Consider the following 26,789-nt stretch of genomic DNA (forward strand, 5'->3'; position numbering starts at 1 on the left):
TATTGATATTGAATTATTGTCCAGCCCTATTGGATCTTGATTAAAATGCAGTGGTAACCTCTCATTTTAAATGGCTACAGAAAGTTTGCCATGTAATAGATCAAAAAACATCTTGTTCATGTAGTCGTATTCTAACTTAGCTCTGCTTTAAAAAAAAGAACAAATTGGAAGTTACTTCTAATGACAAAAGCCATGAAAAAATCGAGACTGGTGCATCACTACTGACGTTTGACAGTTTGAACATGGATGTTTCCAAACCTTCTAGCTAATGTTAAATTTTAAGAGAAGTATTTCAGTAATTCAGTAACTTGTTAACTAATGATTTTGATTATTGTCAAAAGTAGGCTATTAGTACTTCTGTACCACGTCGATACAGAAATTTAAAAAATGTAACAAAAAATTCTGTGAGTATTTATATCACTTTCTATGAACAGTGATGTGCAATGGCCAATCAGAGGTGTTTAAGTTAGTCAGAATCCACTAATTTTTCACATGACCCTTTTAAAGCAACACTTAATTTAAAACATTTGAAGGACACATGCCAATATTTAAAAAATATTTTCTTTAATATTATTGTTAGCATAAATAATGAACTGATTTAATTTATTTTTATTTTCAAATAGGTAAATAAAATAATTTAATACTTTCAACATATTTTGTTTGTTTTGCTGTGGGACTGAAATTGGTTCTGAAAATCATTTGTTGTATAAAAAAATGTGTTGTATGTATAATTAAGAGCTCATATTAAAGAGCTTATTTTATAGTTAAGTTTCTTAGTTAAGTCATGGCCATAAACTATGTTTTTAAAGACTTCTTGAGAGAGGAATATATTTGTCAGACCCCTGTGGACTGTTTTGTGTGTTTTCCCCATGTATGCCCTTATTTGGTCTTTCCTGTTCCGTTTTCAATTATGATGTCACTGTTTGATCATTCGCACCTGTCTCCATCTGATTGGTCTGTGTATTTAAGTTTGGTTGTCATTATTGTTAATGTCACACTCAGTCTGTTTATGTCGCTCTGGTTTTTTCATAGTCTGTTTATGTTTGGATTCACTGCTGTTCCTGTCCGTTCCTGCCCGTTGTGTGGATTTAATAATAATTGTTCATATCTGGACCTCCTCGTCATACTCCTCATTCCCCACACACCACGACGCGTGACAGAATAACTGAACTTATACAACATGAGTGCTGAGGAGGCTTTGATGCGATTGCGGCAAGGCGGTCGGAAGTTGGAGTGGTATGTGGAGGAATTTCTTGAGCTAGCAAACCAGCTAAGCTAGCACGACGTGGCTTTAGGTGGTTGTTTTCAGATGGGGTTGGACAAGGACACTATACGTTGCAATCTTCGCGCTTGTGATTATCCCCTGATCGAACTGATTATTGTGGTCCTTTATTTAAATGGATCCGACTTTGAAGTCAAGGAAATTTACATGTCTTGTCATCCACCCCCCTCTGAAATGCACCGCGTCGTGTCAGCTAACACCACGCCGGGAACCCCCACATGCCGCGCCAACGGTTCGGACCGCCTGCCCCACCCCAAACGAAACCCCCTGGTCCAAGGCTCTATCTGCTTCCTCAGCCCAGAACCCGCGGCCAGCTCTCGGACTCCTACCGCGGCTCGCTCACATACCCCGGCAACGGCTCGCTCACAAATCCCGGCAGCGGCTCGCTCTCAAACCCCGGCAACGGCTCGCTCACTGATCCTGGCAGCGGCTCGCTCTCAAACCCCGGCAATGGCTCGCTCACAGATCCCGGCAACAGCTCGCTCTCAAACCTTGGCAATGGCTTGCTCACAGATCCCAGCAACGGCTCGCTCAAAGATCCCGGCAACGGCTCACTCACAGATCTCGGCAACGGCTGGCTCACAAACTCTGGCAGCGGCTCTCTCACGGACTCCAGCCACGCCCCCGCACTGTGGATTACCGGCTGTTAATATGGCAAACCAAATTAATATTAAGGACTTAATGGACTTATGTGTATTATTTATTTCTCTGTCTCCGCTGGTTCCGCCCAACTTTCCTTCGTCTCCGCTGGTCCCGTCCAGCTCTCCCAAATCTCCACTGGTCCCGTCCATGCCTCCAGAGCGCCCTCCAGAGCCTGAGCTTTCTCCAGAGCGCCCTCCAGAGCCCGAGCTGCCTCCAGCGCGCCCTTCAGAGCCGGAGCTGCCTCCAGCATGCCCTCCAGAGCCCAAGCTGCCTCCAGCGCACCCTCCTGAGCCCGAGCTGCCTCTAGCGTGCCCTCCTGAGCCCGAGCTGCCTCCAGCGCGCCCTCCAGAGCCTGAGCGCCCTCCAGAGCCGGTGCTGCCCGAGCGCCCTCCAGAGCCTGAGCGCCGCCCAAGCACCCTCCTGTCCCTGCGCCTCCCAAGCGCCCTCCTGTGCCTGCACCTCCCGAGCTCCCTCCTGTGTCAACGCCTTCTAAGCTCGGCCTTCCTGTGTTCTACTGGGCTGACAATGCCCTAAGTTCCCCCAAGAAAATTTTGGGGGTGGGCTACCCCCCTGATCCACTATGGCCGTCAGACCCCTGTGGACTGTTTTGTGTGTTTTCCCCATGTATGCCCTTATTTAGTTTTTCCTGTTCTGTTTTTAATTATGATGTCACTGTTTGATTGTTCGCACCTGTCTCCATCTGATTGGTCTGTGTATTTAAGTTTGGTTGTCGTTATTGTTAATGTCATGCTCAGTCTGTGTATGTCGCTCTGGTTTTTTCATAGTCTGTTTATGTTTGGATTCCCTGCTGTTCCTGTCCGTTCCTGCCTGTTGTGGATTTAATAATAATTGTTCATATCTGGACCTCCTCGTCATACTCCTCATCCCCCACACACCACGACGCGTGACAATATTACTTTAGTGCTCTCTCCTTGTCTTTTATTCCCGTCATGATTAAAGTAAAAACGTCTTGGAAAATGATCACCAAAAAGAGTGGGAATCCTCAGTGTTGCTTCTCAGGTGTTAAAAGTACTAAAGGAAAGTCAGAAAATAGAAAAGGAAAGAGAAGGTGAGAAGAGGTTTACCTATTGTGACGAGTCGACTGCCTCCCCCCTTATTGTCAGCTGCACCCCGTCGGTAATCGCCGCCCTTCACCAGGCTCCCGACGGGAGTGGGCGTGTGGGAGGAGGAGGGGCGCTGAAACATCCAGGTCTGGCGGCGTGTGATGAGGCACACCTGATGTGAATGAAGCCTCATCACCGCCGCTGTTAAAATGCCGAGCGCGCCTCTCCTCAGGAGACCGGTCTCTTCCCCGTGCATGCACGCTGGTGTCCTCGTGGGTCCAGGAAGGGGTGAAGAGGGAACCAGCGCCGCAGGACGAGTTGCCGGACCCCGCGGGTTCGGATGAGGACCGCACCCGTGACGGCTGACGGGCCAAGATGCCGGGCCGTGATATCCCCCAGAAGCGCCACGTAGGTGGAGGAGGACGATGCCGCTAGAGAAGCCGCCGCCCCTCGCACCCCGGACCTGAGTGGGGAGCGCGTGCGGCCGCCGGACTCCGCCCCTTACCTGGACCCTTCCCTTCGGAACACTACCCCTCCTTCACGGAACCCCGTCACATCGAGGACACCAGATCCCCCTTTTTCTTTTGGACACTTTTTCCCCCTTTTTGGACACTTTCTGTTTTATTGTTTAATAAAAGCCTCTCCGAGGCCTGACGTCACACCCACTGTGTCTGTCGCTTTGCTCCGCCCCCGTGACACTATATAAAACAGTTTTTCTCTAAGAACAGTCCAATAACGTGAAGACAGCATTGTTCTCTTTCCTACAGTAAGCTACTTTGACATGTTGGTTTGGCTTTGAATCTCTGTGCAAGAGAGTGCTGCTCTAGCAGTATGAATATAATATGTTTGCAGCAGTTAATAATGTTGTCATATTATTTAATGCCATTTCCTCAATCCTGTTTATTATTATTATTATTATTATTATTACAGAGGTATTGAAGCTGCACAAATTCTTGGAAACTCACAAAACCTACATGAGGAAGAAAACAGAACATATTTTTGAGGGCAACAAAGAAGATGAAACCGATCTCATGGCTGTTTTCACAGAACTGGTTATCACAGAGGGAGATATGAAAGATGTCAATCAGGAACATGAGAGTCTGAAGATTGATGATGCTTTCAAGAACAAAAAAACCCAGGAAAAACCAATCAAATGCAACAGTATATTTACTGAACTGAGGAAAAACAATGAGAAAAGGACTGTGCTGACTAAAGGCATTGCTGGCATTGGAAAAACTGTGTCTGTGCACAAGTTTATCCTGGACTGGGCAGAAGGAAAAGCCAATCAGGATATACACTGTGTGTTTCTGCTTCCATTCAGAGAGATTAACTTAATGACAGATGAAGATTTCAGTCTTCACGAACTTCTGCTGGAATTTTATCCTGAACTGAAGAACCTGGAAAAATCAAAGCTATATGATGAATGTAAGCTTGTGTTTATATTTGATGGACTTGATGAGAGTCGTCTGCCTCTGAATTTTAAAGGTAGGTCTCTAAACACTATTGAGAAAAAAGCATCTGTAGATGTGCTGTTTACAAGTCTGGTCAAAGGGGATCTGCTTCCATCAGCTCTTGTGTGGGTGACATCACGACCAGCAGCAGCCAATCAGATCCCTCCTCGCTATGTGGGTTTGTTCACAGAGGTGCGAGGATTCACTGACCAACAGAAGGAGAAGTACTTCAGAAAGAGAATCACAGATGAGACTCAGGCCTCCAAAATCATCTCACACATTAAGACGTCTCGTAGTCTCTACATCATGTGCCACATTCCTGTGTTCTGCTGGATCACGGCCACAGTACTTCAGGATATTCTCATTGAGAACAGTACAGAGAACATCAGCATAACACTGACCGAAATGTACATTCACTTCCTGCTGATACAGATGAACATGAAGAACCAGAAGTATGATGAACAAGAAGAAAGACAATGTACAGAGCACTTGCAATTAAATAGAGAGATGATTTTGAAGTTAGCAAAGTTAGCATTTGAACAACTGAAGCAGGAAAACATTGTGTTCTATGAGAAAGATCTAAAAGCATGTGATATTGATGCGAGTAAAGACACTGAGTTCACAGGAATGATTGCTGAGATCTTCAAAAGGGAACATAGACTTCATGGAGCAAAGGTCTTCTGCTTTGTGCATCTGAGTGTTCAAGAGTTTCTCGCTGCGGTGCATGTGTTCATCTGCTACCTGAACAAGAACATGCAGGATCTTCAGTTTTTCTTTGACAAGCCAGAAGAAAATATCACATTGCAGGAGCTACTGGAGAAGGCTGTTGATAAAGCCATGGAGAGTCAGAGAGGACATCTGGACCTGTTCCTACGGTTTCTAATGGGAATTTCACTGAAATCCAGTCAAAACCTGCTCACAGGCCTGATCACACACACTGAAGAAACCACAGAGAGCATCACAAAAACAACTGAATACATTAAACAAGAACAAAATAAGTATGGTATCTCAGATGAATCTTTAGTTAACCTATTTTACTGCTTACTTGAGCTCAAAGATCATTCATTATATGAGGAAATCCAGAGTTACCTCAGCTCAGATGAACATACAGGAAAATACCTCTCATCTTCAATGTGCACAGTGCTGACCCACGTATTGCTCAAGTCAGAGAAGGTGCAGGATGAGTTCAACCCAAAGAGGTTCACGTCCCCTTCAAACTACAAGAGACTCATCCCAGCTGTGACATGCTGCAGAAAAGCACTGTGAGTAATTTTACTAACTAATGTTCAATTAAATATTTTGTTCTACATCACTAAACAATTAAATCTGAAAATACAATGAGATATATTTTCCCCAAATATTAAGAGTACAATAAGTTATTGCAGAAAAGAAACAGAAAATTATCTGACTAAACATTCTGTTTTGGCAGATTTGACAGGTGTGGTTTTAATGAAACATGCTGTGAAACTGTGTCTTCTGCTCTACAACAATCAAACTCCCATCTGACAGAACTGGACCTGACTAGCAATCACCTGAAAGATTCAGGAGTGAAGCTGATTTATGATGGAATGAAGAGTTCACACTGTCGACTAAATATACTGAGGTTTGACATTCACTTTCACTGAATCAGTATGTTCATATATGTGGATAAATTGCTGTCTCATAACTATAGCTAGCATATATTTCCCCTGTCTATATTGTAATATGATTCTGTGAATATTGATCAGTGGCATTTTTTCCAAGAACACAAGACAGACAGTGCTTACTCAAAAAACCTGGTGAGAAAACAATTAGTGTTCACAACCATCCTGGAAAACCTGGAATACCTTTAATAATACCTAAACTTTCTTGATGACTTCTTTAAACAGTTTGTTTCAAAGAACTATTTTATGCTGATTTAAACACGTTCCCTTTCCATATGGATTTATTTATTACTAGGGATGTGACGAGATCTCGTGACGATATCCTTGCAAAACACTTAGAAGTGTTTACATCAGAGCTGCACGATTAATCCCTAAAATGTGAAGCTCTCGATTCAAAGACCCATGCAATCTTATTCCTGAATGACAACGATTTAGTTCCCTTTTGAGGAACTCAAACTGTGTCCTCTAGAGGTCACTAATAGGGAACGTCTCCTACGTGACCCGTGTCTGAAGCCACATACAAAAATTACATGGTACTGGCCGATGACAGCCTATGACGTCACTGCTGGCGCGTCATACCAGCGCGACCGCATTGTACAAAAGGGCGCCGGTTGAACACAACATCCTCTTTGTCTTCAGTGACTGTTTTGTTTGAAGCCTGCAATTCTACCGGTAAGCTTTCTCTTCTTACCTACAATGGCTAGCACTAGCAAGGCATTTAAGAAGTGTGCGGATCCATGTCCTAGATATTTGACACCAGATGACACACACAATCTTTGCGTCATGTGTTTGGGCGAAGAGCACGCACGCGAGGTCCTTGAGGGGACGATTTGCGTGCACAGTGTCTTTCTATAAAGACGCTCTGCTCTCGTTTGTCCCTCCTTCCTCGAACAGAGGGACAGCCTTCTGCTCCCCGCGGTTCAGGACCTGCCGCTGCTGAGGCACGGAGGAAACTGAGCTCGTGGGGATCGCAGGTGGATCTTGCCGATAGGCTGGAAAAGGGGCTTTCCCTGTCTCGCTCGTTGGCTGGAGACGAGAGTGAGTTGTTGGAGGATGATGATGTGATTTCTCTTACATCATCTGATCCAGCAGCTAGTGCTCTACTGGGTTCCACCCAGAAAGAACAGGTGTTGTTGGATGAGGAAATGCAATCTGAGTCTTCTCAAAGTTCCTGCCCCGCGTATGTTGAGCTGCTGGAGGTTATGGAACGTCACGGAAAGGTTGGATCTCCCGTGGAAGCAGATGAAAAAGACGGCGCTGCGGGGCCGTCTTGACGAACGTTTCCTGTCTGACCATAACCCCCCAGCTCAAGTGAGCCTTCCATTCCTTCCCGATCTCCATATGGAGGTCGTGAATGCATGGAATAAGCCTTTTTCTTTGTGCATTCATAGATTCCAGCAGACCAGTTATGCTTATATTGAGGGAATGCACGAAAATGGCTATGAGGAGATGCCTCCTATTGAAGAGACGCTTGCAAGCTATCTTTCCGTGGGTGAAGCCTCATCTCTCAAGGCTCCCTCCCTGCCAACCGAGCCCCTTTAGAGAACATCTTGCGTACCACAGATTTGGCTCTCCGGGCCACCAAGCAGGCCGCCACTGCTATGGGCGGATCTATGGCGGCCATGGTGGTTACGGAGAGACATCTCTGGGTAAACCTGGCTGACCTCGGGAAGAAAGAGAAGGGCTTTCTCCTCGACGTGCCGGTTTCGCCCTCTGAGCTTTTCGGTACTTCCGTTGAGACGGTGATCGAGAAGTTTAGGGAGGCGAAGGCTCGCTCTGCTACTTTTAGAACCTTCATTCCTCGAAGGACCAGGTCCGAGCCCGAACATCAAAGGGGTCCTGGCCCGTCCCAGTCTGAGGATCGGAGACAGGCTCAGAAGGCTAGTGTTGCAGCCCGTGCCCCTCCTCCACCTGCGGGTGGCTCCAGGAGATGACGCGGGCCGAGGGGAGGACGTCAGGATCTGAGAGAAGTGGTCCAGGCGAAGCGTTCCCAACACTCTCGTCCGGACCAGAGTAAGAAATAACTTCTACTCACATCCCTCTCGGGGTGGCTCACTTCCCCTCTTTAATTCCCCTGCTGCGTTAGAACTGCAGTCTCTTACTGCTGGACCACATGATGTGCTGGGTTTTTGTTCTATTTTATGTAGAACGGCCGTACTGATGGTCCGGACTCTATCTAGTCCCTGTGTAAACTGTGTTTCGCCCCTGTGTTTCGATGAACCATGCAGAGGACCATGGTGGGTGAGTATGATCCTTGTTGTTCTTTCATTATATTTATATCTGGTGTTAAGCCTTTTTTGGCTTGTGTTGCAGTATGTACGGTTGGGATGTCGTGTTCCTCGTATTTTTCAGGGTAGGACGCTCCCCTATGGACAGGACCCCTGGATGCTGTTGATGTCTCCATCCTACATCAGGCTTGGAGGATTTGCCTACTGTTTCTGCAGCAGTACCACTAGATACTACAAGGTAGTTCTTGTATGTTGGGTCCTTGCTACATTACTGCAACCCCCAGGGCTTGTCAAACGCCATTCAGGTAACCTTTTGGTTTTACATGTCTCTGCTCACCTTTGTTTTCTCCAGGACTTGTTCTGTCCTTCTTCTAGGTAAGCTCTTGGAAGTTTCTTCACGAGATGCCCCTGACATCCCTGGCTGAATGCATCACATTCTTCTCATGCCTCGCCCTGAGGGGCTTCCTGTTGCTGAGCTATCCACCCACTCCTCATGCGTTAGGGTGTTTCTGCGGAAACCCCTTTTTTAGTGCTGACTCTGAGGAGCAGCAGCCTGTCTAAGGCATGATTAGGCCCATTCTGTTCATGCACACCTGAGGGTTAGCTAGAACAGGGCCCATGCTCTCTTGAGAAAGGGAGCACGGACTACTTGGGTAAATATAGCTAAAGCTAAAGGGACGATGTCCCTTTCTAGCCATTGCTGTTGCCCTGGGTAGGCTTCCCTTCCTGGAGGGCTAGCCTTGGTGCTCACCTCAGCTATGGGCTGAAGGTTCTAGAGCACGGACTACTTGGGTCAATATAGCTAAAGCCCCTCTTTGGCAGAAGGTGACGATGCCCCTTTCAAGCCATTGGTGTTGCCCTGGTAGGCTCCCCTCCATGGAGGGCTAGCCTTGGTGCTCGCCTCAGCTACGGCTGAAGGTTCTAGAGCACTTTATCTAATATGGGTTGATTTCAACCAATTTTTCTGAAGAACGACTCGACTCCCCCTCGATGCTGGATCTCGTTCTATACCCCTTTTCTGGATTCTCATCTCAGGATAAGGGCAGTATTCACCTCACGAGGATGAGGTATTCTAGAGCGCACTATTCTTCGGTAGAGTGGGTAAACTCTCCCTCTCTGAGGAAGGTCAGGTATCTTCCCTGAGACCGCTGATGCTCCATGACGACCTCATCGGATAATCGGCCACTTGCTGCCGCCCAATATGTTTTTTTTGTCCCATCACATTATGTGTGTATGGAAGATATACCACCCTATTTGGGTATTTGAGGCCTTTGCCTCCTGGAGCCTCATGGAATCAGCAACCTAGGTCCTTAGACCTCTTCTCTACCCTTATGATGTCTTCCTGACATGAGATGTGTAGGCTGTGCTCCCCTGCCATGCAGGGTCATTGAAGCAAGCCGTCTTTGGGCAGAGCGGGTAGGTCCTTCCTTCTATAGTAGGTCAGGTGCCTACCCTACAGCTGCTGTGCATCCCATTGCTGTCACGTTGGATAAGTCGGCCGCTTGCTGTCACCCAACGTGTCTCTGCTTCTGTTGCATTAGCATGTACGGGAGTCGTACTACTCCATGCCATGATTTCGGCAGTACAGGTCACTAACCTCATTTCTGCCCTTATATCCCTCCTGTTGGGGATGAGCATGGCAGCACTTCCCTCTTTAATAGGGCTGTCTAGGTACATCGTTCCTAGTAGAACGCACAGAGGTTCCCCCCTCCGTGGGTAAGGTGTCTACCCTGTGGCATTCATCTCAGGTGTTCATCAGGTGTTCATCTCATCGGATAAATTGACCGCTTGCTGCCGCCCGATGTGTTTTGCCTTTTGCCACTTGTGTGTGTGGAAGCTGCTCTGACCCATTAGGGCCTTCTGGAAGCTCCGTAGACAGCAGATTTTCCTGCCCCAGCGATGTCTCTCCTGACATTGCATGAGCTTGACAAATGCTCCCCTCATTGAGGGTCTTCTGTGAGCATTAGAGGCTGATATTTTTTCGGGAATCCCGCGGGATGGGAAACAAAATCACTAATAATCACGGGATTGGGACGAGACAGGAAAAAATGTCAGCGGGAGTGGACGGGACCGGGAATCGTAACGCTGTGAAACCCAACTTTATACACAAATATACCTTTTATATAAGTAAACTATAAACGATATATTGTAATTTTGAACTTAATTCTAGTTGACCTGTCTCTTTATGCTCTCCTTCTGTATGCTTTGGTGTGGCTGGTTAAGCAAGCGAGTTCATGACGGACAAATCGTTAACGACTGGTAATACAGCAGGACATCCAAACGCTCAACTATCATTCATCGACCATATGGCTTTTCATCTGAAAGATGTATGTAGAAAAATTTTAGAAAAACCTAGAAAAATGTGCGCTATTGAAGTGTCAGTGCGAGTGTGGAAGCCGAATAGTAGCGCAGTACTGCATGACAGAGGCGCCGGTGCGGTCACTTGCTCTTAAAATGCCGTCATTTTTGTTCGTACAGATAAGAGTGATAGGCATCTTTCGAATCTGTAAATACTCAACGTTTATTTGTGTGCACTCAGAAAACACAAGGAAACTTTGTGCTTTTGTTAACTAATTAAAGCAAAAAGGACGCGCTTTCTGCCGTCTGTCTCTGTGAACTTGAGCTCCGTGTATACTTGCTTTAGAGACAAGAAAAATATATCTATCCACCTTATTTTTCAATGCGGAAGTGAGCTGTTTTCTGGCGATGTGTTAGACGTCCACTTCATAATCCACCATAGGGAAATAATGAGAAGAGCATCGAAGTGCAGTAAACGGTAAAACAGTTTGCACTAAACCAGTGTGTTCATAATTATGATATTACATTAAAATAATATGGTAAGACACCAGTTTGCAATATCAAACAGCAAAACGAGCTTTTGTGCAGCTAAAAATAGCTGGAAGTGGATAAGACCGGAAGCCAGACACAAAAAATTTACAAATGGCTGCACCCACTCTTATGGGAAAAATAAGGTGGATAGATTGAAATGTCTACTTTCAAGTGGACCAATTAAAATAGGAAACGTTAGCATGAATGATTTACATGAAATTTAGTGTGTGCAATGCACACTGTGCATTTGTTTAAGATGGCTTTCGGTTCAATAATAAAAAAAAAAACCCTACATTTTTTATTTTTATTCAACTAATGTAAAATAAAAAAGTTACGGGCATATTGTGATCTATACTGTATTCTTTTATTGTAACTGGCAGATTCCATTAAAAAAAACATAATACGGGAGTGGGAGGGAATGGGAGTCATTCTTCCGGGATTGGGACGGGATGGGATTTTCTCCCAGTTTTTTCGTGGGATTGGGATGGGATGGGATTTTTGCATTTGGGAGTGGGACGGGAGAGGTTTGAAAATCCACTCCCGTGTCACCCTCTAGTGAGCATGTCACTCTCAATTGGAGCTCATAAGTTCCTCTCCATGCTGAGAGAAGGACCTCCGCTCCCTACCTCTGAACAATCTGCAGTTAATAAGTTGTCAACAAACCATTATATTTAATATGAAGTAATTAAACATGTTAATTACAGTGCCAATCAATGACAATGAATAGACTATTTGTATATAGTCTATTAATGTATTAACTACAGTTAATAAACTACTAATAAACTATAACAGTTTTGAAATACTTTAAAAGTGCTTTGTTAATGTATTTTAAACATGCAGTCCAGATTATAAGATATATAACCTATCTAATCTAATAAATTCACATATGGCTGTTTGTTTTGTTCTCTTCACAGGCTGTGTGGGTGTCATCCCACTGCTCGGTCCTGTGAAAGTTTGTCTTCAGCTTTACAGTCATCAAACTCTGTCCTGAGAGAGCTGGATCTGAGTAACAATGACCTGCAGGATTATGGAGTGAAGCTTCTTTCTGAAGGACTAAAGAGTCCAAACTGTCAGCTGGAGATACTGAGGTAACTGGTTTTCCATAAAATAATTAACAAAATGCTATGGATTAAAGAGTCCAAACTCAAAGCTGGAGATATTGAGGTTTAAGTTTTAAAATACTTGATTGATTTGACTGATTGATTTATTATTATTATTATTATTATTATTATTATTATTATTTTAAATCACACTGTTAAGATTAATTATGTGTTAAATTACTGTGTTGTTCTTGTTCAGATTGTCCATATGTAATCTCACTGCTCAGTCTTGTGGGAGTTTGTCATTAGTTTTGAAATCCTCAAACTCTGTCCTGAAAGTACTGGATCTGAGTAACAATGACCTGCAGGATTCTGGAGTGATGCTTCTTTCTGAAGGACTAAAGAGTCCAAACTGTCAGCTGGAGATACTGAGGTAACTGGTTTTCCATAAAATAATTAACAAAATGCTACCAAAATAAATGGGCATTGAATTTCGTCAACAAATGTTTAATCTGCTCTCAATTCAATGCTAGAACAAGAGACAAAACCATTCTCACAGGGACAGCCCTTGCCAATTTGCTTCTCTAAGCAAGATTTTATCTGGTGCCCCTTGCTTCACAGCCCATTCCACCAATAATACATTTTCTTATGAGAAAAAAAAGTGAAATATTAACACTTACAATAAGGTATCATTTGTTAACATCAGTAAATGTATTAACTAAATTAAACTAACAATAAACAATACATTTGCAACAGTATTTATTATTTTTGTTAATGTTAGTTATTGAAAATTAACCTTATTTTAAATTGTTTCCAGCTATCACACTTCTCTAGCATACAGCAAGGTTACGTTTAATCTTTCAAATAAATTTGAAAAGTGTTTGACTTCCAGTAGATGGCAGCAGTGTTTTACTAAACTATAGGACTTTCTAACATTATCACCTCCATTTAAACTGAGAAACGTACATCTTTAAAGTGAATTTTACATAAAATGTTGCTATTTTAATAAGACCAGTTATATACAATTATTACTAAATTAGCCAATTCCATTAGCCAAATACCATAAATCCCCAAATACTTCACACTACTACTAGTGTAAAAATATTAACAAAACGTGTTATCATGTAACATGAAAAATGAAATGATTATGTTACAAAGTCTCACATTTCTGGTACTCCATTGTTATTACCCTATTTTAAACTTTTAGACTTGGCCAACATGAAGTTTGTTCACAAACTTTTACGTCATGTAGTTTATATGATCATCATTCATTACATCATATTACCTCCGTCTTTCTCTCGGTTTTTTCCTCCTCTTTTTTTTTTTCTTCCCTGGGCACAAGAAGGCTTCTGTCTTTTTGACATCCTGATAATATATTAGTGAAGTGAACATCTGTCACAATCAGGTGACTGATGTATGTGGAAGTGCGGCTGTGCGAAAGATTGAACATACGTCGAGAGCAATAAAATAGTTATGTTTTTGTCGGACAGTTGCTTTTTTGTAATATTTTAAATTCATAGTATTGAAGTAGTATTGTTAAAAAAAAACAACAACAACAACTTTACTCATTTTGGCAACCCTAGGGATTGGAGGTGCCCCTAGCATTTGCCTATTCCACCTATTTCATGGGCCGGCCCAGCATTCCCAGATAGCATCTGTATGTGGGCCACTTAAGGCAACAATACGACACTGCTGGCCTTCTTATGGCTCGGACAAAATGGATGTAACCCTGAAGTGGTCCACATGTGTTCACGGCAATGTGTAATCTGAATGTGACCCTAAAGTGGTGCATGTGGTAAATGGTAAATATGGCCCAAATAGTGCCAACCAAATGTGGGCCAACTTTGGCAAAAATGTGACACAATCGACAGAGGCTAATCAGGGTATAAACCAAATGTGGTCGACATATGTTTTAGTAAATGTGACCCAGGTATATTAAAATGTATCTGGGCCAGTTTTGGCAAAGATATGGCAGTGTAATCACTGGCTAATGTGAGCCTAACATGAGCCTAAAGTGGCCAAATGTTGCCCAAATAAAATGTGGCTGTGCAGTGGCCTGCTTGTGAACCACTGCAAAAATGCCACCATTCCATGCAGCATGTGGGCCACATGAGGGGAAGAGCAGGGTTAGAATAAAAATCAACTGTGGCCCACATTAGAGCCAGTTTTGGTTTATTTGGTTGGCTTATATGCGACAATGCTAAGGTTCATTTGATGCCCAAATCTGGAAAACAGGACCGGACTGCCCAAATGCTATTATTTCACGTGGTATGTGGGCGAGAACAAGGTGTTGGATCTGGGCCAGAACTAAAATCAGTGTTGGACAGATTGGTCCAGTTCTGGTATTTTTTTATTTTATTTTTTTTTTACTTATTTTCATGGCTGACATGTCCTTCCTGTGGCCCAAATCTGTCCAACAGAAGTGGTCCACCCACATGCCATCATTCTACACAGTAGTGAGCTGGGTCAAGCTGTTAGATCTGGGCTGGATCTGGGCAAGAATTAAAATAAATGTGGCCCAGACTTGCAGTTCTCCTCTTGCCAGACGCAGAGGACTCATCTGCTTCCCGAAGAAATATTGAGCTGCACTGCAAAAAATGTTTGTTTTTTTACTTAGATTTTTTGTTTTGTTTCCAGCCAAAATACCTAAAAATTCTTAAATCAAGAAGGATTTTCTAGACAAGTAAAAATTATTGTTTGAAAAATTATTGTCAGAAAAAAGAAATCAGAATTAAATGAGCTTTTGCTTAGAACAAGCAAAATAATCTGCCAATGGGGTAAGCAAAATAATCTAGTTTTCTGCTTGAAATAAGATAAATTTGCTTACCCCATTGGCAGATTATTTTGCTTGTTCTAAGCAAAAGCTCACTTAATTCTGACTTTTTTTTTCTGAAAATAATTAATAATTTTTACTTAAAAATCCTTAAAAAATCCTATTTTTTAGATATTTTGGCTGGAAACAAGACAAAAAAATCTAAGCAAGAAAAGCATTTTTTTGCAGTGGGAGTATCATCAGCATAGCAATGAAAGCTAACACCATGTTTCCTGATGATATCTCCCAAGGGCAACATGTAAAGCATAAAAAGTAATGGTTCATTCCACATCATTCCACACAGTTTGTGAGCCAGATGAAAATATCACGTGTGGGCCTGATCTGGGCCACAGGAAATTTGCTGTCTGGGTTTGCAGGCATTTTTTTTTTCATGATTATGAAATTTATGTGGATTGTATTTAGGCAAGGCAAATCAAAGTTTATTTATATAGCACATTTATACACAATGGTAATTCAAAGTTCTTTACATATAAAATTAAAATAATCATAAAAAAATAATCACAAGTAAAAAAAAGGAATTTAAAAATTATAAATGTTTTAAAAATTGATTTAAAATGAATTAAAACAGTTACAATGACTAAATCAGTTTGGACGTGGCACAGCGCTTATTCAGAAAATGCACAGCTAAACAGATGTGTTTTGAGTCTAGATTTAAATATGGCTACTGATTTAGCACATCTGATCTCTTCTGGAAGCTGGTTCCAACTGTGGGCGGCGTAATAACTACAAGCAGTTTCCTCTTGTTTGGAGTGAACCCTTGGTATTTCTAACAGACTAAATCCTAATGATTTGAGCGGTCTGTTAGTCTTATATTCAATAAGCATATCAGCAAGCCTTAGGTCTAGCCCATTTAGTGATTTATAGATGAGTAAAAGTGCTTTAAAATCAATCCTAAACTTAACTGGAAGCCAGTATATAATGACCTGAGAACTGGTGTGATATGCTCGTTCTGGATGAGCTGCAGCTGTCTAATGATCTGGGGGCAGTCATGGCCTAATGGTTAGAGAGACAGACTTGTAATCTAAAGGTTGCAGGTTTGAGTCTCTGGTCCAGGAGGAAATGTCATTGAGGGAAGTGAATTACCAGTGCTCTATCCACCCTCAGTAACATGACTGAGGTGAGACCCTTGATCAAGGCATTGAATCCCCAACTGCTGCAGAATGCAGAGCACCATATTTGGCCACACATCATGTCCTTTTTCTTCTCCTTTCCTTTTTTGGGAAGGCCGGTGCGGAGACCATTACACCACTCTGCTGGTGATAAAGGCATGAACAAGTTTTTCTAAGTCTTGACTGAAGAAAAAAAAAAAAACATCTAATTTCTCCAGTGTTTTTGAGATCATAGTGTGCTGATTTAGTTACTGTTTTGACATGACATGACTGAAATTAAGGTCTGACTCCAGAATCACACCAAGATTCCTGACTTGATTTGTAGTTGTTTGACCTCTAGAATCAAGGTATGCATTCACCTTGAGAACTTCATCCTTCTTTTCAAATGCAGTGACTTCGGTTTTCTCCTTGTTAAATGAAATAATGTTTTGGCACAGTCAGCTGTTCATTTCATCAATGCATTGGCAGAGGGAGTCAATGGGGGTGTAGTCATTTGGCGATAAGGCTAGGTAAATCTGGGTGTCGTCGGCAAAACTGTGATAGGCAATTTGGTTCTTTCTCATTATTTGACTCAGTGGGAGCACATACAGGCTGAACAAGAGTGGTGCAAGAATTGAGCCTTGTAGGACTCTGCAGATGACACCCATACATTCCAGTAGATCCAAATGACTCTCAATCATTTGATGGACTTGTTCAGTGTTTAGGTGAGATTAGAGCCTGGTTGGCAAGCAATTTTCTTCACCTTAATACTAATAAGATAGAGTGTGTTGTCTTTGGACCCTCATCTGCTTTCAAGGAAATTTAAGTAAGTGTTTCAGATCATGTCAATGTAACCTGGGTAACCCAGGCTACTAGTAAAAATATTAAGAATGATTCAAAATGTAAGAAAAGTAGAAAAGAAGAGCAAAGAAAAAAAGAAAAAGGAGAAAGTTCCAGAAGGACAAATGATTCATCAAATCACTCTCACTTCAGTGACAGACATCCCTTAGAGCCAATAGTAGCAGCGCATTCATAAGCCCCACCCACATGCTGCGCCGGCGCTGCTGCTGCTTTGAGTGCAAGCGGAGAGAGAAAGACGAGATTATACGAGACCGCAGCATGGATTGTTTCTCCGGAAATTCCCTGCATTTAACATTAATGTAACAAGAAATGTGATTAAGTATACTTGAAAACCAGAACTGACAGAATCGCTGCATTGGCCTGAAGTGTTGTCGTCGGAGAGAAGAGTGAAGAGAAAATTCTATTTTGCTCTGGTGAGTGAATTTTCATGTATTAATCGATCACTTTGAGTCATTACAAGGCAATTTTGAGTAGGCTGTGCACATACCGTGTGCGTTGAACTAGTTAGCACGTGAGCTAAAGCTACCACACGTAAATGTGATAAATGGGTCATGAGACGACACAAATGATTTATGAGTGTCAACATGTTTATTAAGAGTCAAAAAGTTGCATTAATGTGTTATTTGAGACGTGTGTATGAATTTGTGATGGAAATGTTTCAATCAGAAGTGAATTATTGTCTTTGCCTTGTGTTTTGCAAGGCTGGGTTTTTCCCCCTGTGTTTCTTTCAACGAGCACGATCTGCGATCTTCCATCTGTTTTGTGCCGAACGTAAACCTTTGGTGAAGAATCATCTGTGTTTGTACGCGATTACATGTGCACAAATGGCGAGCTGCCCATGACCTTTGAACTGTGCTTTTGAATCCATCAACTGGTAGGAGAATAACAATCTTTCTCATTCTTTCGCACACAAAAGACTCGGATACTTCGAACTGGTTTGATTTTTGCTTTTGAAACAGAGAGACTTTGTCTTTTTGAACTGAATCTCGGAACTGAATCATTGGTTTCACAAACTTTGATCAGTTGAGTTGTTTGATTCACAAACTGTTCAATTGAATCATTTGCTTGTTTTTGCGTTTTCAACTTTCATAATTGAATATACTGTTAAGTTTTAAAAGGAAAAATGTTATCTACATTAATTTCTACATTCTGAGTTCGAGTGAACATCCAATTACAATTCTGTTTATTGGGTCACTAAATGTAAAGTTTATTGAAGAGTTTATTATTGTGAATTGATTTGAAAGAAACACACAGTTATTGTTTTTTTGAGAATTTACTTTATTTTTGTCATATTGTGTGAAGAGTGAAACCTCGTCAAATTGAATTGAACCTGTTGAACTGCTGATTTTCTGGTCTTATAAGAGACAACAGGATAGTTTGCCACTGCACCCATGATACGGCAGCAAAATTCCTTGATTATTACGCCGGAATTAGAGTATAGTTTCTAGCCATATTGGCCTAGAAAAATCTAAACTTTTCATTTTAGGCCAGTCTTAGTACACGTTGCAACTACAGAAGAGTTAAGTTTTAAATAGGAAAAATATTGAAACTCTTTAGTCATTTTATAGTGAGATGCTAATGGTCTAATTGGATTCAATTATTTATGCTAAGCTATGCTAAAACTGCTACCGCCAGACCCGGCGATCGGCTGAATGGATTCAAAAACGGTAAAACACATCTGTATAACTCTAGGGGAGTTGGAAAATGAGCCTATTTAAAAAAAAAGTGGAGTGTTCCTTTAAGTAATATTCAAATTTTCTGAGATACTGAATTTGGGGTTTTCATTAGTTGTCAGTTTAAACATTTAATCAAAATTAAAGAAATAAACGCTTGAAATTTATCAGTCTGTGTGGAATGAATGTATACATTATACAAGTTTCACTTCTTGAATGGAATTAGTGAAATAAATCAACTTTTTTAAGATATTTTAATTATATGATCAGCACCTGTAAATCCTCCCCATCTGTGGATGCTTTTAAGTCTAGACTCAAATCATATCTTTTTAGTATAGCTTGTAGTATTGATTGAGTAATCAGGGTTTTAATTTGTAGTTTTGTTTGTGTGATTATGTAATGATGCTGGAAAGCACTTTGGTCAACAGCAGTTGTTTTAAATATGCTACAGAAATAAAATGTGTATTGTATTGTATTGTATTTTATTGTATGCTGCCAGCACTGTGAGTTTGGGCCACTTATAACATAGATTTAAAAAAAGTATTTTTGCAAATAATATTTTTATTTTTAAAATACGTACACATTCCTAATTGTTTACTTAGTATGCTGCAAATGACTCTACAAAAACTTGAGAAGTGCGCGCCGTTGGATATTACTGATATTAGTTTTTCTCAATCGATTTGACACATTTCTTCAAACACAGGTCTTAAGTCTAAAAGGGGTTTAAGCCTAAAAGGGGATGGAGTGGGTAGACTACTGTGTGTAACGAGGTAAAGAAGATGAAGAGTGGAACAGGTAGACAGAGATGAGCAGAGAGTTGGATATGAAAAAGAGGAGAGGAGACGGAGATGGAGAAGAGATGGGCGGAGAGGAGGACATTGAAACTGTAAGAATACATGGACAGAGAAGTATTGTAGAGCGAAGTGGAAAGAGAGGTAGAAGATAAAGACAAATTTCAAATGAAATCAGAGTTACCCTAATAGACTACGTAAAAAAATCTATAAGCTATGGAACAGATCTAAAGTCTTTAGAAGAGTCTTTAAAAAAAATTGTCAAGTTACAATTCTTTAGAAATATTGTGCTTAGATTTGTAGTCTTCCTCGGACAACTTCTTCACATGTAAATGTCCAAACACTATTCATAATTGAAGTTTGAGAACATTCAGGTGGACAATCAAGATTATTTTGAATGGAACAAGAGCATTATTGATATGATATGTCCAGAACAACATCACCAGCCACAAAGGAGGAGACCTGTGGAGATGATGACAGGAGCTTTTCAAGGATGGATTCAGCCTTCTCACATTTTCGTTTCCTCTATGATGTACAGCACAGCATGTGTGTAGTGTAGATAAAATGCAATGCAGATGAAGTTCTCTTCCAGATGTAAATGAAAGGCAGGATCAATTTAGTGTAATTCATGTATGACAGCCAACAAACACACACGTATATGTATGTATGTATGTATGTATGTATACACTGATCAGGCATAACATTATGACCACCTTCCTAATATTGTGTTGGTCCGCCTTTTGCTGCCAAAATAGCCCTGACCCATCGAGGCGTGGACTCCACTAGACCCCTGAAGGTGTGCTGTGATATCTGGCACCAAGATGTTAGCAAGCCTGACAAACCTTCTGAAACCTTCAAAAATCGGGCTACATAATGTTCATTGTTTTGGGGGAATATTTGTTTCTTCCTGATAATGCTAAATGAGCACAAAAAGATCTTTTCTTGACCAGCTGTTTTTATGGAATAATCAGTTCAATATAAAAAGGAACAACAGACACACCAATGTGATGTGGACTGTTGTTGTATGTTTTTGTAGGTTGTCTGGCTGTATGGTGACAGAGAAAGGCTGTCATTATGTGTCTTCAGCTCTGAGTTCAAACCCCTCACACCTGAGAGAGCTGGATCTGAGCTACAATCACCCAGGAGATTCAGGAGTCAAGCTGCTTTCTGAAAAACATAAGGATCCAAACTGCAAACTGGACAAACTCAGGTATGTCAAGCAGGAGTTGTTTTTGGGTTTTATTGTTTAAATTTTCAGTGTCTTTGTATATCTATATGAGTTTCTGGTGGATGCAATAATCTAAAAAAATTAAAGATCACTAGTCTGAGGAGTGAAACCTAAAATAAACTATTCAGTTAAAATACTAATAATATAAAAAAAAAAAAAAAAAAGTTAAAACTTCTTGTCTGATAATCTTCATAATCGCCAAGTCTGCTAGTGTTAGAATCACATGCTGGCTGCTGTCTAACTGTAAAAACAGCTGCACAGAGCTTACAAGACACACACAAACACATCATACTGAACGTCTAGGTTACGTACGTAACCCTCGTTCCCTGAAGGAGGGAACGGAGACGTTACATATGGGAACTCGCCTGAGAGTCCAATCATCTCTGAGCCTTATTCAAAAGGCCAATGAACATTGGCGAGTGGTATTTGCATGCCGAGCCACTCCCCCGTACATACGGGTATATAAGATGGCGGCATGCAACCACTCATTCAGGTTTTCGCTGAGGAGCCGAGCCACAGCCCGGCGTCAGCACGATGTAGGGTCGTGGCAGGGGATGTAACGTCTCCGTTCCCTCCTTCAGGGAACGAGGGTTACGTATGTAACCTAGACGTTCCCCTTCAGTCGTTTCACTACGACGTTACATATGGGAACAGACCCATTGAACAGGCCACGACCCTGACGCCGCGTTACGCACAGACCCAACACCCTGAGGGCCGATAGGGGACCCCACAGGGATGCCAGTTGTTACTGAAGCAGGAGTTGGGGGGGGGGCGGAGCACATGAGATCTCTACATGTGGAATGAAAATAATTCAATATATCTATAGCCTTAGAGATATATGAGGGAAACAGCGGCCTTCTGGCTGACCGTGGAAAAATACTGAAACATGTTGCCACAACCTGCTGGGCGAAGGAGACCCAGCCGGAGCACAGTCAGGCACTACTCCGCAGCTAGGCCTGACTGCGGGGCATGGAGGACCCAAGGTTCACCGGAGGGAACAACTGAGGGATATAGCGCACGGATCCCGTAGGAGTTGCACAGCAAGCCAACACCAGCCGGTCTCCCGCTCACCTGATGTCTATGTTAAGACACGGGAGGACACGGCCTCAACGCGAAGGTTGTAGAACCTAGCGAAGGTGTTAGGTGTCGCCCAGCCCGCAGCTCTACAGATATCTGCTAGTGAGGCGCCATGAGCCAACGCATAGGATGAGGCAACACTCCGTGTAGAGTGGGCATGAACACCTAAGGGGCATGGCTCTCCCTGGTTTTGGTACGACAGGGAGATGGCATCTACCACCCAATAGGCCAACCTCTGTTTGGAGACAGCATTCCCTTTCTGCTGACCTCCAAAGCAGACAAATAGCTGCTCGGTGCGTCTGAAGTGCCGAGTGCGGTCCACGTATATACGCAGGGCGCGGACTGGACACAGCAGCGCAGAGGCCGGGTCTGCCTCCTCCAGGGGCAGAGCTTGCAGGTTCTCTTGATGGAGACCAGCGCGGTCAGGAGCGCCATCTTAAGAGACAGATGTTTTAGCTCTACTGACGCGAGTGGCTCAAATGGGGCCTCCCATAGACCCTGGAGGGTGACGGAGAGATCCCAAGAGGGTTCGAGGTGCGGTCTGGGGGGATTAACCCTTCTCGCACCTCTAAGGAACCTCACGATCAGTTGGTGCTTACCAAGGGATGCTCCATCCACTGCATCGTGATATGCTGCGATAGCAGCAACGTACACTCTGAGAGTCAAAGGGGACAGCCTGCGCTCCAACTTCTCCTGTAGGAACGAAAGCACTACTGCACTCGGACATCTCTGTGGGTTCTCTCCGCGAGAGGAGCACCAGTCAACGAACAGACCCCACAAGCACGTGCTTGTGGCGCAGCATCGGTCGGAAGCGACGCAGCGCAAGAAGCACAGCCAACAACTCTAGGCAACTGATATGCCATTGCAGTCGAGGTCCTGTCCAGGAGCCCGAGGCTGCTTGCCCGTTGCATACAGCACCCCAACCCGTGGAAGAGGCATCCGTGTAAACCACAAGATGCCTGGAGACTTGTCCCAGAGGGACTCCGGCCTGAAGAAAGGCCGGGTCTGACAATGGGCTGAACAGGCGGCGACACTGCAGGGAAACACCAATCCGGAGTGTGCCACGGTGCCATGCCCATCTCGGGACTCGATTGTGTAATCAGTGCTGAAGCGGTCTCATATGAAGCAAGCCCAGTGGCGTCACCGTGGTTGCAGCTGCCATATGCCCCAGGAGCCTCTGAAATGTTTTGAGAGGGACCGCTGTCTTGTGTCTGAATGAGTTCAGACAATTCAGCACTGACTGCGCGCGCTCGTTGGTGAGGCGGGCTTTCATGTTGACTGAGTCCAGCTCCACACCAAGAAAAGAGATCCTTTGTGCTGGGGAGAGTTTGCTCTTCTCCCGGTTGACCTGAAGGCCCAGATGGATGAGGTGCCGGAGCACCAGGTCCCTGTGTTCGCACAACACATCTTGCGAGTGAGCTATGAGAAGCCAGTCAACGAGATAGTTGAGAATGCGAATGCCCATCCGCCAGAGGGGGGATAAGGCAGCTTCCGTGACTTTCGTAAAGACACGGGGAGAGAGAGACAGGCCAAATGGAAGCACAGCAAAACACAGGAAGGGTCTTTGTCAAGGTAGAATCGAGACGTGAAAGTACGCGTTCTTCAGGTCGATGGCTGCAAACCAATCCTGGTGACGAATGCATGTTAGCATGCGCTTCGTCGTAAGCATCTTGAACGGCAGCCTAAGAAGGGACCGATTCAGAGCTCGAAGATCCAGGATGGGTCTTAGCCCACCGCTCTTTTTGGGCACGATGAAGTAGGGACTGTAGAACCCTGACTTCATCTCGGCTGGAGGGACAGGCTCAACTGCATCCTTCGCCAGTAGGACTGCAACCTCTGCACGCAGAACAGCGGCATGTGTGTCCGAGTGGACAAAAGTGGATAGGACGCCTCTGTACCTGGGCGGACGCCTGGCGAACTGAATCGTATAGCCGAGACGTACCGTCCAAATCAACCACTGCAAGGGGCTGGGAAGCTGAAGCCAGGCTCCCAGCCTGGTCGCCAGGGGAATCAAGGGAACGTTGACCGACGTGACCATGGTGGGGCAGCCTGTGGGGGGAAGGGGAAGGGGACTGATCCCAGAAGGAAGAACGTCCTGAAGAAAAGTCTGATTGCACTGGGCAGCGCTTACCTTCTTCCCTGGTTCCCGCGCTGGCGATATCTAGCTCCGCCGCTTCATCGCTCGAAGGGCGAACTCGGCCGCAACACGGAGTTCCTGCATAACCCCTTGGTCAGGGCCACCCTCGTGCAGATATTTCAACGCCTGGGCTTGATAGACTTGCAGGGTAGCCATGGCGTGCAGGGCAGTGGCAGCCTGTCCAGCGGCGTAGTAAGCCCCACCTGCGAGAGCGGACGAAAGCTTACACGCCCCGGAGGGGAGATGCGGCCGATCCCACCAGGTGGCAGCGCCCCGTGGTGCACCTCGACCGCGCGCTCAACCTGTGGGACCGCCGTCGAGGGTGGCGAGGGGAGAGGAGCTGCCATGTCCTCACCAGCTCCTCGTGCACCTCCGGGAAGAAAGGCACGAGGGGGGGAGTGCGGCGGTGCCCTCCCCAGAAACCAATCATCCAGCCTTGAAGGACCGGCTGGAGGTGTTTTGGGCACCTCCAGACCGATCCCCTTGGCGGCTCGGAGGAGCATAGCCGACAGTTCGGCGTCCGCTTCACCCTCCGACTCTCCCTCTGATGCTGCAGCAGACATCTCAACCTCCTGTGGAGCGCCAAAGGAGTCACTCAGCCCGGCGTGCGGGGAAGCAAACTGCTTTAGCAACTCGACAGGACCACGTGGTGCAGAAGTCCGCGGGGCTTTTTTTTTTTTTTTATATATATATATATACAGTATATATATATATATTTTTTTCTCTGCAAATACTGCAGTGTGCTGGATGCAGAAACCAAGAAGTTTATAAACAGATGACAAGGTGGAAAAAATGTCAGGCTGGTATATGTGGCACAGTGTTGCCTATTTAAACATGAAGCTTACCACGTATGGAAAAAAGATGAACATAGGTATACGAAGAAGAAGAATAACACTTTATGTGGTTAAACAGGTATTTCAGAAAGTACTTTTTACAGACTTTATTATGTTGTAGATTTAAAGACCTTTAAAAGTTCAAATGGTCACTACTTGGCAATGCTCTCTTTGGTGAATATCACTGCCTGTGAAATGGTACAGTTTACAGCTTTTTGAGTAATAGGGTATTCAAAATGTAATATGCAAAATGTCAGTAAAATGATATCATATGAAATCATATTAATTTTGGCCCTACTTGACCACTCACAACACCCTGACTCAATCAGTACAACAACATTAATCTTGACATATTATGACCCATCTGATTTCAATTTCCTAAAAGAAACCATATATTTACACATCTACTCTATAGCAGAATATAACATTCAATTACTTTCATGGGACAGATGCACTCTCTTCAGATGATCTTGACAAATCTGACAAAAATATGAAAAATCAGTCACAGAAAGATTAAAAGTAGTACAGCAGGAAGGCACATTATTATACTATTCACATAATATGTTGTGCAATTAAATAATAAAATTTCACTAAACACTAATAAATACATAAATAAAAACTGCTACATGGCATATATTTAATGAACCTAAATACAAATATTAATAAAGTGTTTGACAATCAGCTGAAAAAAAAATATATACTCACAAAGCCAAAGACGCTCAGTGCTGTGGAGTCTTCATGATGCAGCAGCTACTGACACAAAAACAAAGGAGAGAAAAAGAAAAAGCATCACTGATTATGAGTCAGATAATACATATATCTGTACAAATTGAAATGTACTGATTTTTAATCAATGGTTATTGACTAATCTGTGTGTTGAACAGTTCAAATCAAAGACAGAATGACTGCTAGATTGATCACTTACACAACAATCTGAAAAAAAAGAAAGAAAAAACAAATAATCTATTACTTAAAATAATAATGCAGTTAAGTAACACTGACAGGGGAAAGGCTTGGCATCTCTAAAGCATTTTGTTTTTTTAATAATTTAGCAGTTTTGTAATTCAGCCTCACTAATTGATTGTGTGTGTGTGTGTGTGTGTGACTTTGCTACATTGCGGGGACCAAATGTCCCCATGAGGACAGTAAAACCTGAAACATTGCAGTCCCCACAATGTTAAACAATTATTGAAAATAGTAAATGATGTTTATCTGAAAATGTAACGAAGCAAACATGTTTTCTGTAAGGGGTAGGTTTAGGGTTAGGGTTGGGTTAGGGGATAGACAATATCGTTTGGTCAGAATAAAAACTATAGAAGTCTATAGAAAAACCCCACAGTTCACAAAACAAAAGGTGTGTGTGTGTGCAGGTTTAGGCATTCTGGCGAGCAAATATTCACACAAGCAGTAAAACCTGAATTTATTACATTTTTTTGGGCCTGACACCTGTGGCTCATAGTAGGGCTAAATGTGGCTAAATGTGCCATTTCTTAACCATAATCAGGCCAGATCCACTAATCACAAGCCCAGCCAAATCTGGCAACCATTACTGGACCAAAGCTGGCTCAGTTCTGACCAGCACACAGCCGACACTCAGCCACAACCAACCTGACTCCACTGGTTACCTGGGTACTGGCCTGGCATACTTAATACAGCATTTTTGGCAGTTTGGATATGTGTAAACACGAATCGTTTGGAAAACATTCTCATCTATAGAGTATGTAAAACATTTTTAAAAAACACAAGTGAAAAAATTTTAGTTTTTGACTACATTGTTGTCATGTAAACGTAACCTTACGTTGACAGGATGTTCAAATGAGACAAGATTAGTAAAACTCCAAATGTTATTAAGTATGAAGTGGATTAAGTGATCAAAAATATATAGTCATACAGAATAAGACATTAATATGTGCTTTAGAAATACTAATAAACAGCCTATATGCGTGTAATATGCATGATAATAAGCAACCAGTTAATAGTGAGAATTGTCCTTAGAATAAAATACAGCTGTTTCTATATCAATTCTGTATCAAATCAATGTGTAGCAGTTTAAAAGAACAGGGTTTAATGGAAAGGTGCAAGGTTACTA

At 43.1% G+C, this 26,789-nt stretch overlaps 1 protein-coding gene across 7 annotated transcripts in view; it reads left to right on the top strand.

Moving 5' to 3' along the window:
• LOC127164156 (NACHT, LRR and PYD domains-containing protein 12) overlaps nucleotides 1-26,789 on the top strand; it is a 156,095-nt gene that overhangs the window by 126,129 nt on the left and 3,177 nt on the right. For 6 of the 7 annotated variants that reach the window (XM_051107909.1, XM_051107907.1, XM_051107906.1 and 3 more), the window contains 5 exons: nucleotides 3,919-5,701; nucleotides 5,869-6,042; nucleotides 12,054-12,227; nucleotides 12,439-12,612; nucleotides 20,462-20,635. In XM_051107909.1, the coding sequence (XP_050963866.1) occupies nucleotides 3,919-5,701; nucleotides 5,869-6,042; nucleotides 12,054-12,227; nucleotides 12,439-12,612; nucleotides 20,462-20,635 (2,479 nt within the window). The remainder of the gene's footprint in view (nucleotides 1-3,918; nucleotides 5,702-5,868; nucleotides 6,043-12,053; nucleotides 12,228-12,438; nucleotides 12,613-20,461; nucleotides 20,636-26,789) is intronic. The other variant, XM_051107913.1, reaches the window with a different exon arrangement.

This window comes from Labeo rohita, chromosome 4, assembly GCF_022985175.1.
Source record: "Labeo rohita strain BAU-BD-2019 chromosome 4, IGBB_LRoh.1.0, whole genome shotgun sequence".
NCBI classification, from domain to species: Eukaryota; Metazoa; Chordata; class Actinopteri; order Cypriniformes; family Cyprinidae; genus Labeo; species Labeo rohita.